The 13,085-nt window shown below is 43.1% G+C and overlaps 1 protein-coding gene across 4 annotated transcripts in view; it reads right to left on the bottom strand.

Annotated features, from left to right (window-relative positions):
* The window catches only part of SMPD4 (sphingomyelin phosphodiesterase 4), a 641,449-nt gene that overhangs the window by 343,533 nt on the left and 284,831 nt on the right, over nucleotides 1-13,085 (bottom strand). For all 4 annotated transcript variants that reach the window (XM_078667774.1, XM_078667777.1, XM_078667775.1 and 1 more), the window contains 4 exons: nucleotides 10,166-10,241; nucleotides 9,959-10,067; nucleotides 8,261-8,313; nucleotides 5,380-5,531 (listed from right to left, as the gene is read on the bottom strand). In XM_078667774.1, coding sequence (XP_078523900.1) covers nucleotides 5,380-5,531; nucleotides 8,261-8,313; nucleotides 9,959-10,067; nucleotides 10,166-10,241 — 390 coding nt within the window. The remainder of the gene's footprint in view (nucleotides 1-5,379; nucleotides 5,532-8,260; nucleotides 8,314-9,958; nucleotides 10,068-10,165; nucleotides 10,242-13,085) is intronic.

Raw genomic sequence — 13,085 nt, 5'->3', positions numbered from 1 at the left:
CCCAAGTTAAGTAACTAGGAGCCCTAGAGAGGCTGTGTGCTACATGGGAACATGACCGAGTGATCAATACAAGTCAATGGGCAAGTCATGTTGCACTTTTAAAGAAGTAGAACCCTTCCCAGCGGACCCTGTGGAAGACAGAAGGTTGGAGAGCCACCCCACCCATGGATACCTTAGGAACCAGGATACCTACCCCAGGGCAACCGGGTGCATAGGTGTGAAGTGGCATCGGAAATCGTTGTTGATTCCAATGGAGGACTTCAGAAAGATGCTGCTGCTGGAGAAGGTGAAAGTGTCCGGTGGAACCCAAAGGTGGATTCAAGATGTGAAGAACCTGCAAGCAGAGGGGACAGAGTCCGTGCCACTCAGGAGTGACCAGGAAGCACGGTAGACAAATGCCCACCGATGTCGGGGCTGCAGGAAAGCGGACGGTGACCTTAGAACTACAGCTGTGTGGACCTGGGTGCCGTACACGGACTGTCCCACGTTGGATGTCGAGAGTTATGGGGTAGGTGTCCGGTGGGTCCAGGAGACTCACCATAAGCAGGTGAGTCAGGCCAGGCCCAAGCTATCAGGGGAGCCCAAAGAATACAAAGATGATCCTCAAGAGGACCCGCAGGCCAGAGGCACTGAAGTTGCAAGAGGACCTCGAGCAGCTCACCAAAGATGCAAGCCCACGATGCAAGAGATGCGGTGAGGGTAAAGATCTTGGTTACTGGAGATGCTTGAGGTTGGGGCTACTTGGAGCTCGAAGATCTTGGTGGAAGGAAGCCAACAAGCCTTTGTAACCGCAAGTCAACGCGGTGCACTGGGGTTCAGTTCCTGCAACTTCGACGAGGGATACTGGCCTCAAACTTGGTGAGAGGACAGGGCAGGCTTCGAGGGATGTGAAGAACCACCTTCAAAGTTACTGAGTCCGTGGAAGCAGACTGATCATCTTAGTTGCGGTGCCTGCAGATGCAGGGAAGTGTCTCCTTCACTTCAAGGGAGATTCCTTCACGTGTCTTAGATGCTCACAGGCCTTGGAAGGCTCCTGTATGGTGCACAGGCACGGACGTTGCAGCAGACGAGCAGGGCAACGAGGTCAGGAGCAGCAGGAGTCTTCTTAGTTGCAGCCTTGATGCCTAGAGCAAAGTCCAGAGTGCCCAGACGGTCGAAGAAGTGGTGTCTGAACTTAATCTTATCCCACAATGAATCCAGGGACCCACCCACAGGTAAGCCCTTAAATACCCTAAGGAAAGGGTTGGGACGATTCATGGGTCCCTCACAAAAGGAGGGTCTGGACAAGGTGAGGATACTCCCCTGTCCTTTGTCCAGTTTCTCACCAGAGCGGGAGCCAATGGCTCCCTGAACTGGTTTGAACTGGACTATACATGGAGGGCACCAAGTGTGCCCTGTACGTGGAACTGGCAAGCGCATCCACCCTGCCCAAATACACAAAATCCTGTCTGGGTGGTGGTCACACCTCCCCGTGACAGTATACCTATTGTTCTGCCTTCCCCTGCCCGAGCTTGGCTCAGCAGCAGGAGGGGAGAAACGTGCCTCTGGCCGGCAGCAGCCCTGGCTATCTGTCCAGGTCTGGCAGACTGGTACCGGCAGCACAGAGGGCCTCCCAAAGGAGCTTTAAGGTGGATGGAATCATACCTCCCACACTGTTTACGGTGTGGGAGGTATGATTCCAAAATGTGGGATACCAAACATGATAGAATTAGTTTCAGTCAGTTTTGAGATGGTCACCGTCTAATGACACGGTGCCCCTCTATATGTCATATGGCTGCCTCACTTAGAATCCAGGAGAATGGACTCCGTAGGTCGTAGGGGTGCCCTGCTCCTGAAGGGGTACCCTCACACTTAGAACCAAGCACCCTGTCTTCAGGATTGAAAGGCCTGCTGTAGTAGGGACTTATAGGTTTTAAGTCAAGTGACCTTAGATATAGGAAAATCTATATCTTTCGTAAGTGGTGCTAGCATCATCTTACACAGGCTGTAATGGCAGGCCTGTAGTTACAAATTGAGTGGTTTCCCATGGGTGGTATAATACATGCTTCAGCCCATGGGAGACTCCTGGTGTACCTATGCCCTGGGTATCTTGGTACCATATACTAGGGACTGATAAGGTTGCACCAGTGCCCAATCTGGGATGTACCCATGTACTTACCAAACCAATTTAGGGGAGAAAGCACAGAGACTGGGATCCCGATTAGCAGGATCCTTGTCAGAAACCGCATTACATCAAGCAAAACGTGGGGGTTACCATAAAAGCAGATCCTACTTTCCTACACCTACAATAACAGGAATCTACCTGATAAAGGCCACAGGAGCAATACAAGGCTGAAACATGTTGACCAGACCATTAGATGTTTAGGATCGATAACTCGTCCAAATAGCATCTCCTTGATTTTAGTCTTACCCCATCCCACCTTTTTATTAAATTATTTTCACAACTATAGGCTGTAATTTTAAGTGTATCATATAGATCCCACCACTGTCTTCGCCAAGACAATCTCCCTCCTGGCGGAGGTACGACTGACTTGGGGAACTGAACACTCAAGTGAGAAGACCCGATGATGGCACTATCAACTAAATCACTCCAATGGAGATAATATACGCTGCTGGCTGCGACAATGTGCTTGAGGGATTTGAAGAGGCATTGTGCAGGAAATGGTCGAACTCACTTGAGAAATGCTACACCTACAGTATCTTAAAAAACACCTTCACAGTAGTGGAAAGTAAGAAAACGGAAGCTAGAGACCATGTACAATGTGCACGTCCAGAACTGGCATTGCATATGGGCATAGTATTTCTATTGTTTACAGAAGAGCTGCAAAGTGACCCTCATCATATGTGGCACTCTTAGCAATTAGTGGCTTTATAGTCAACAACACTTTGCATTCCAAGATTTATAAGCCCTGACCTCTAAATGGGTTTAAAAAGAAAAAGAAAACAATCCGAGGATGCTAGGTTCATCTGGCTAAAAATAAAATAAAAACCACAGGGTAGTTGAAGGTGTCACATAACTCAAGGCTGCTTCTCAGCTAGACATACTCTATAAAGATTCAGAGAATTGTGCATCGAGCCAGGTTAAAGATGTCCAGCAGACCCGTGTCAAATATGAGTAGTTGAGCAAAACATTTTTTTCTTTGTCTTTTGTTACTTTATATGGACTTTGTTACTTGCTTTGCATTGTATTATGTTTAGATTCAGACTTGCAATACTACATTTGATAGAATGCAAAGAAAAAACATATCTTGATTAACTTATTTCTGACATCAGGAGCATAGCTCACTCAGTTGTGCGCTTTTCTTTGCTTTGTGGTACTTGTAATTCTTTTTTTACCTTTGTACGTCCAGGACTTCAAATACCACAATACAAAGAAAACACACAACATGTATGAGCTTACCTCACCGCCAGACCACTCAACAATTGCAGCCCTCTAAAACCGTGGATGTATTTCTGCTTGGAAGTTGTGTTTCCCCAGTCAAGGCCCTCCTGGCAAATAACACATTGTAGTGAAGCTCCCTCGAAAGATATGGCTTCTAGAAGGCATTGGAGAGGGTGAAGATCTTGCCACTGAAGCCTTATCAACTACAATGTACTTATTCGCAAGGTTCATGCAAATGCTTTTCAGAGCAGGGCACAGGAAAAAGCACCATGTTAAGTCTGAAGAATTTAAGCTCACAACAGGCAATCTACCTTACAAGTCAAGTCAAAAGATCTTTATTCGGATTGTAGAACATCCATAAAAGTACATTTCAAACACAACGACAAAGCATGATTGTACAAAATAAAATATAAACATTTAACTCCTATACAGTTTAAAATTCATAACAATAGCATGGCTATAGCAGCAGGGCACAGAAAAAAGCACCATGTTAAGACTGAAGAATTTAAGCTCACAACAGGCAATCTACCTTACAATCAACTACTGCAGATCATCACTGTCCGATCTGTCAAAATAAATAAAATGTCATACCTCCTCCTTATCTGTACACCCATAAATTCATGTTATAGGGCTATTCTTATTACAAAACTAGAATGTATTTCTGGATTGATAACACACAGAGAGAACAAACATTAGCTTACATTGTACCTATTTTTGTATGAATCACTTTAGTGGGTTGCAACTTCCACTGCCTTTCTAGGGCGGGGTGCCTACGTACAGGAAGTCATGTACTGACTACACAATCTGAGTGTGAATGATAGTTGTGGCCAAAGCCTGAAACTATGGTATGATTAGCAACCTTTGTTGAATGTGGTGCCTCTTTTGTGCTGTTACACACTCTGAATCAGTGAGTAAGGCTGAGGCCAGGCGTATTAGAAGCACCACTAAAAACAAACTCAAAAATGTACACATGCACTGACAAAGCCAACAGGCTGATTGGCTTGTTAATTTTATTTGTTTTTGGTAAAACTCTATTGTTGTAGAAGCAACTGGATTGTCCTTGTCAATTTTATTAAAAACAACAAATGGCTAACAGCACACATTATTTGGTCTCAAAAAGCACATGTTAACATACAGGTCCCTGGTACTGACGAGAACTGCTTTGGGTGTGGAGGTGTTCCTAGTGAAAGGGTAGAATGTCATCACTGACAGTTAAGTTATCGAATGGCTGAATTTGGTTTACCATTGACCTATTCGGCATGCTGCAGTGGGCAGTAAAAACATGGGGATGACAGTAATAACTCAATGGATGAAGAGAACACGCTTAAAGCCCTCATAAAAAATATATTATACATATATTTTTAGTAAAATTAAATTGTCTTAGCTAACACCAGACCTAAAAGAATAAAGACAGTAAATCGCAGGCAGTCGATGGAGCAGGTGAAGGGGCGCAGCATTAAGAAAAGGGCAGGCAGAGGAGGCCACAGCCACTTTGGCCCCACTGCTCCCTCCTCCACTGCCAGTATCCTCTACCTTTGTGGTATGGATTAAAACCAATATGTTACGTAGCTCAGGCTTCAGATAAGAGCAGCATGTTGATTGGCAGACAACAGATGTACTGCATTCTGCAATTTCTATGCATTTTTTGAACCTGTTATAAATAATGTGAATCAGTCACATTCAAATCCCACATACTACTCAAGCATTGATAATATGATGTAAACATATGTGTTATGCTCAGAAGCCCAATTTGATGACTGTTACTAAAATTATAAACATGCACCTCTGGTAATTTGGGTTTCCTTTTTTAGAAGGTGATATTTTGAAATCAACAACATTGTTTTAGGTGCGGCAAACAGAGAGGGGTGGGGGTCTCTCTAAATAAAGTGTGGACAAAGCATATCTAAATATGTGAAGAAAACAATTACTGTAAAACAAATTAAATGATAGCATCCAGCCAGAACTCTTAAGGGCTGGGAAAGTTGTTGTTGTGTTACCTGGGACTTGGTGAAGGCAGGGTGCATCCAAGATTGAAAGTTGGAGGAGGAGGGACAGTTCCTTCTGTTGGCAGGAACCAATTCAAATATTTATCCACCAAGATGAAGTAAGCGCTGTCCGAGGTGCTGAAGTACTGTCCGACAGGGTAGTTCTGAAAAGTAACAATTGGTGTAAGTGAACTGAAAACACACAAAAAAAAAAAACTTTTGCTGTTGAGGTAAGAACTTTATTAAAACAAGATGTAGGAAAGTAGCCCTTTTTGACATGGTCACTCCCAACCTTTTGCCTGGTAACTGATTGTGATTTCGACTGGAAGTGCACTGGGTTACTGCTAACCAGGTCCCCAGTGCCAGAGCTAGTTCCAAAAACTGTATAATTGTTGCACAATTGGCAAAACCTTTAGTACCCTCTGCAAGTTCCTAGGAAAAAGTACCCATGGTACCTAAGGTCTGACGTACCAAAGAGGGTCGCTAAGGGCAGCCGCACGAATTGTGGCACCCTAAGGGACCCCTCACCAAGCACATGCAAGGCTTCCATTGCAGGCTGCGTGTTTTGGTGCAGACAAAAGTGAAAACACGACATGGACATGTCACACATCCCTGTGTGCCATGTCCCCTAACACTGTATGTGATATTTGTAAGTCACACCTACAGCATGCCTGACAGCCCTGAGGCAGGGTGCTGAATATTACATGTGAAGATATACCTGCATGGACAGATATGCCAATGTGCTGGTCAGTTTCATTACCGACATTGCAAGTGGACAGGGAAGCTACCTCCCACAGGATGACCTGCTGATTAACCTGCCTAGTCTGGCAAGTTTCAAAGAGTTGCGGCCTTTGGAATGCGAATCTGTCTCCCCTCACAGGAGAGGAAGCCGCACCCTTTGTCCATGACCCCCTTGGCAACTGGAAAGGTTGGAAAATTAGCTAGTCAGGTAGGCATTCGACCTTCATGCTAGTACCACCCCGGAGGTGGGCCACACTGAGGTGGACGCAATTTTTCAGAAGTCGCCATCTTTGTGATGGCATACTTATGAATTCTGGGATAGGCTTATGCCCACTTCCCACAGGAAGTGGCCATAGAGGGGGCGTAGTGACCCCAAGAGTCAGTAGCCGATTGGCTACTACCCTACACTCTATTAAACGCCCTAAATCCAGTATTTAGGGAAGTCCCTGGCACCAGAGAAGCAGATCCTGACGACCTAAGAAGAGAGAGGACGCCAAAGAGGCGCAAAAGTAGAGAGACGAGTTACCAATGCAAAGCCGGTTGGGGGAGAATCTCGGCAAATGTATTCAATGTTCAATGTATGATTCAACGTGGAGTTACCTACTGCGGTGCAGTAGTGTACTACATGTGATAGCTGTGACTTTTTGTATTATGGAAATGGAAAATAAAGTTGTAAAAAAAAAGTAGAGAGGAGAGCAGAAGCAACCTGGTACCAACCCTGCAGGCCTGCCTGCATCCCTCATCGAAAACTGCGCCAATGTCAACTCGTCCTGTAGCTGTCTGTGTCCAGAAACTTGGTGGACTGCCTGCCTTCGATAAAGACCCACAACCTCCTGTGTGCTGCATACCTGCTCTCCTACATCCTGCAGAAACTCTGAAGCAAAGACTCTGAGGCCACTGGAACCGCCAAAACCGACATCTGAAGCCACCACTGGACACGTCGCACCTGGCCTGAGTTGAAGCGGGCCAATGGTGTAAGCATTGTCCTCCTGCCCTCCAGAGCTTGAGACCATAGTGGTTTCGCCCCTCATAGCCCCTTCGACGCGCCTGCAGCCTCTGTGCGGAAGCCCCCTCCAGTGTGACTGCTCTGGTTAAGAAACCACGACGCCTAAACCCACCTCTACATCCATCGCCCCCGGGACATGGAGAAGAGGACCAAAGGTGTCCCTACATCCCTGAGCATCGCAAGGCATGAGCTCCCCTGTTGGTTCAGCCCGACTGGGCTTCCAGTCAGAGATCTCCATTGGAAACCATTAAGGCTCCCAACGCTGATTTGCATCCTGCACCCGACCGCCCTTGTGCCACTGGAGGTGCACTGTTGGTGCTGCTTTCGACCTTGTCCAACTCACCTTAACTCCTGGATATTGGTCCCGTAAGTCGCTGTACCATACCTTTTTGAAGAACTTGTTCTTCCTTCCATACGATAACACTGCAGAATTTATATTTAAAAACGTACTTACCTGAATGACTTCTCTCTGATACCTAAACATATATAAAGATACTTGCTATTTTTATAAATTGGTGTGGATCGGAGTTGTGTGTCTCATTTACTGACCATTGTGTGTATTTTCAGACTTCTTGCACTCCTCTGAGTTAAGGCTAAGGCTGCTCGACCACACTATCCCCTAACAGAGCACTTTGGGATTGTCATAGAAAGCCCCTATACACTTCTAAGGGAACTACTGGACTCTTTACACAGCATATCAGATTTTTGATATGTCACATATAAAGATCCAGCACACAGGACTTCCAACACAACATTTCTTAATGTTGCTACTCTTTCATTTTTGCTGCTGCCGCCTTTCGCTTCACTAGTAAGCAGATCTTGTACAGAATCTATTAAACCTTTCATCCAGATTCAGAATTCTGAGTTTTCAGTTCCACCTCCACAGTTTACCAGCTCCAAAGAATAGGCAAATCGTTTTGCTAAGGTTTACAGTATTTTGTAAGCTGGGAAAACTGCCAAGGCTCAGCTTCTTCATCACCTTAACAAGACCAATATTGATAGAAAAGTAGGCAGGTGTTTCCTCCGTAACATGATGTTAAATAGCAAAATCACACTGAGTGTTGGCAGGTATATGCTATATGGAGGCAGTGAGACAAACCAGAATATCCATGTCATGCAGAATTCGGAATATGCCATTGTACTCACCCTCTGTGTGATCAAGCTGATGGCAAAGTGAAACATGAAGTATTCAAACGCATCTGGGATGAGTGTTAAGGAATTTTAAGCAATCTATTAACTCATGATAATAAACTATGTAGAGCTTAACTCAGTCCTTTTACAATTAATGTCCAAATCTAAATCAAATCGGTTAATAATCAGCTCTTTCACAGTGTGGAATTAGCAGGGACAAAAAAGAACGAGCGAGGGACTTGCAAATGGAGGTAAAGTAAAGTCTAGAAAGAATAAATCTTGCTTTTTCCAGTTATGATAGGAGACGGACTGAACACCTTCCCATCTGCCATGTAACCCAGGCAGGATAGAATTGTAATCTTACAATGGTCAAAAACAAATAAACTATTTCAGAGGTTAAAGAAAACACATGATATATATACTGATGGCACACAAACATCCAAAAACATGGAAATACTGCCCAGACTTCATAATTTATGCATCAACGACTTCCTTTTGGTGTAGGTAATTGCTCAAATATAGGACAAAGTAATGGTGCTGATGGTATGGCCAAAAGTGAAGAATTTTTTTAAAAAAAGGAATCCTAACAAAGTACCTCTCCAGCCACAAATAATTCCTACTTGTATTGTTTTATTTTCTAAATCACCAATTCCATATCAGAATAGGATACAATCATTATTTTTACTACATAAAGAGGGATATTATGTACATAAATATTTACAATGTGGCAGTAAAAAAGTATCGTTATTCACAAAGAAAATGCAGAACTTTGAGATTTTAGTTCCACGGATAGTGGCAACAAGGAATTTCATTTGTTGGCGAAAAATGTAATCACCTTAATATATCTGAGTAGAGAGTGAAAATTACTACTAAAAGTTACTAGATTAAGTCACAACAAACTATATTTTTTAAACAACTCTCGTTGCTGCACCTCCGTGCCTTGAAGGTGGCCAGAGGCTCTTGCTCCGATTATAGTGATTCACCCCTCTTGAATACCTCTTGTGCTGCAAGAACAAGGAGAGACTGTACAAGAAGCAAACCAACTTCTGTCCATTGTGACATGAATCAAGAAAGTGTCGGTGGAATGTGAGTGTGCACGATATAACAGATATCCATGATCACCTAATCCACTCTGCAAAAAAAAAGGACGTACTTTATTTGCTGACAAACATTGGGACAGTATGAAAAACCAGGACGTCTGGTTTCCTCATAATGTTGTGTCTTTATGCTTGGGCTTGCATAATTGCAGCCTGATTTTGTGTCTTTTGTAGCTAGTCTGCTTTTCAGAGCTCAAAGAAAAGTGAAATACAGGCCATAAAATAAAATGTAATTCAATCCTATGTTAGGGAGGCCTTTCTATAACATGTTTTACAATAAGTGGGGATACCCTGTATATTGCACCAAATTGTCGAGTAGTGACTAGCATATTTGCCCAACAATAATGAAAGCAGACAAAAAGCTCACAACAGCATTTTATTTTAGCTAGGAAACATCCTTGAAACACTTTGGTCAAACACAGCCATCAAAATGTTCTAATATCGAAGACGTCACATAAAACAATTAAGACAAGAGCAAGTAGATTTTGAAACGGGTGCCTTCTACAGAATCCATTTCTTACCAGCAAAAGGGTGTTTTTAAGTTCTGGCATACCACTACTGAAAAAAACCACCATCACCCCATGACTAACTGCCAGGACACCCACTGTAAGGATACTGAGTGCCAAGTTTAGGGTCAGACCTCCGGAAGAGGTGAACTGGATCTTGTTGTGGTATAGGGGACACTCTGGCAGAACTCGTTCTTGTATAGAAGCCTTTACAGGACCCTGAAAAGAAACAGCAGAACAGTGAGGTGGAACCATTAGATCAATGTCAAACACCACAACATATAGATCACTCAGTGTTCTATAGGGCCACAACTCACTGGAAGGTATGAGACCGGGAAGTCAAATCTGTACTCCTCAGCCTGCAGTTTGTAAACCATCTTCATCATTGGGCCACTGCAGAACAAGAAAAGAAACATTATTATAAAGTTATACAGATGGAAAGAGGCATTATAATCATAAATCAACCTTCTCTCTAAAGGGATCTCCATTGATACTCGTAAGCACTGAATAGTCCCACCCATGTGTGGGGATCCTGGAGCACTTTTCCATAGTGGGTCTTCTTACATGTAAATGTTTGCATTTTTTCCAGGAAGGCCTGTAGAAACACTTAAGGTAAGAAAATTCTGCAGCCTATACAGAAGGCTACAATGGCCAAATTCTTCAGATTACCAACAGGTGGTGTGCGTCCTCGAGACAGGAGGAAACTTTGGAGACAAATACACACGGCGCCTCTGGCCGTGGAGGACTGCACCACCTTTGAAAGAAATGCGGTACTGCTGGAGGGGAAATGTGCCTCCTCCGTGTACAGACACAGCGGGGCATTAAATTAGAAGGCGGAATGGCATCCCGAAACCCACTGGAGGGGGTTATTGAGTGCTAGATTTCGTGCGAGCACACAGAACCCACTAGAGGGAGCAAACAAGTGGCAAAATGAACTACACATCCCAGCGTGCATTTTAAGAATAACAATCACCAAGTATGACACACCTGAGGTCAACAGAAGCACGAACACGCAGGGGAGAAAGTAGAGCCAGTAAATGCTGTGGCAGCGCGAATGCCTTTGAAGAAGAAGAGAGTCAAACTTCGAAACGCGTTGGCATGAGGACATTTAAAGTCGGAATGAAATTGTGCCTTCATCTGCAATAAAGGGTTGTTACCTACCTGTTGCGGTATGCATCCTCGAGACAGGAGGAAACTTTGGAGAATATATATTCATATATTCTCTCTCGAGCTGCTCCATGCTCACTGTTCCATGAGGCCGCCCTGAAGGGTCGGGGCTCCTGGTGCTTGGAGAATGTGTTTGTGGATATAGATATAGATATATATATATATCAAAGCTATATATATGAACAGAACTCCGTCTCCAAAACATCCAATCTTGAAGCAAAGACGAAACACGGACCCAAGAAGTAAGTGCATATAGTTATTTATTTTCCATACACACCATTCACCGCCATGACGCGTTTCGGCCTCCCAAGAGGCCTTGACCACATGACGCTCACAGTGCAAGCCACACTTTTAAAGTGCTAGTGCAAAAATGCCACATGATCAGTGAATCAAAAGATATGGAAGACATACTATTAGGGTCGCAATATAATGAATATATACATTACAATGGTTACCCATGTTGCAATAATAAATATGGTGCAGGCAACAAAAGTTCATGATTGTCTCATACGGTGTGCAAATAGAAATAACAGTGCAAACAAATGCTTATCAGTGCAAAACTTAGTGCCAAACATAATAAACCCCAAGTGGGGAATATGGCATATATGCATTGAATAAATATAAGGTGCAGTAATAGCAAGCATCAATAGATAAGACCTTGTTGGAAAAAACATGGCTGTTAATAATTCATCGCGGTCTAATAGTGCACATCAATATAATGAGCGAAAAAATGCCTAAGCTAGAAAACAATCGAGCAACAGTAACCTGTGTTGTAAACAATAAAACAGCTGGTCAATACATATACAGCTAATATGGAGATGCAATTGTCACGGTGGTACCTTTGCCTGAATATAGATGCTTAAATGCATAATGTGCAAAAGAACGCAGTGTGGAAATTAGCCTATAAAAACACATTAATTCATTGCTGCCACTCAAAATGGGGATCATGTCGCTAGAAGGACCTGTAATCTGTAATTATTATGTATGAGATTAATGTGCATGAAAGTTTTAGAGAAAATTTGTAAAAATCATTCCAATAATGATTTAAATAAATATATTTATTCTCCTCTTCACTGACATACACTATTATAAAAACATCATAAAATACACCCTGTAAAATTATTTTTACAAAAAGGAATCAATATAAATATTTATTGCATCATAAATATCAAAAAAGGAACCTATATCATAGGATCAGTTGTAAAATCCTAACATCAGGTCTCTAAAATCAGGGCCAAAGAAAACAACATGATAGGCTAGATAAAAACATCATGATGTTAAAGAGTTGACAGGCAAATCATGGGGATAACTCCATCGTGTGCCTCCTGAGATAGCTGAGTAACCGTATGAATATATTGCATCCCAAAACAACTAGTCCACTGAAATCATGTTATTAAGTGTAAAACAGGAGGAGTGAAATGTACACAGAAGGAAACAGTGATAAAACAGTGATTACAACTCAAACACGGGAAGAATATCTACTGTCTACAAAAACTTGTTACAGTAAGACTGATAGATATCTGTTGTTTCTAATCTAATGCTGACACCTAAAATGAAGCTAGAAGCCTATATTATAAATATGTATAAAAATCTTCACTCGAGTTGAGCCCATTCGGGCTCTTAGTATCCAACTCAAGGATATACCTGGTTTCCAGTTTCCTAAGTAAGGCCTCACGGTCACCGCCTCAGCGGAGTGGGGGCACCCTGTCCCCAACAAAGTAGCTAAGATGTTCCAAGCTACTGTTGTTGGTTTCTTTGAAGTGTCTGGCCACTGGATACGTAGCATCGTTGTTGCTTATGGCCCTCATGTGCTGGAGTACACGTTTGGGGACCTGCAACTTGGTGCTGCCAACATATTGCAGGCCACACGTGCCCTCCAGCACATACACTGCATATTCAGATTTACATGTCAGTTTCTTTCTGATCACCCTGGGGACATCACTAAAGGGGCTCTGGTATGTATATACGTATATATATGTTTCATTACCTTTTTCTATTTAAAGCCAAATACTTTTGTAGACAGCTTACATTTCTTTCAAAAATCATTTTTGTAAAAGTAGAGAGATGAAG

The sequence above is a fragment of the Lissotriton helveticus genome, chromosome 11 (genome assembly GCF_964261635.1).
Source record: "Lissotriton helveticus chromosome 11, aLisHel1.1, whole genome shotgun sequence".
In the NCBI taxonomy this organism is placed as follows: Eukaryota; Metazoa; Chordata; class Amphibia; order Caudata; family Salamandridae; genus Lissotriton; species Lissotriton helveticus.
Note: the sequence above shows the minus strand (reverse complement) of the source record. Positions and strands in the feature narration are given on the sequence as shown.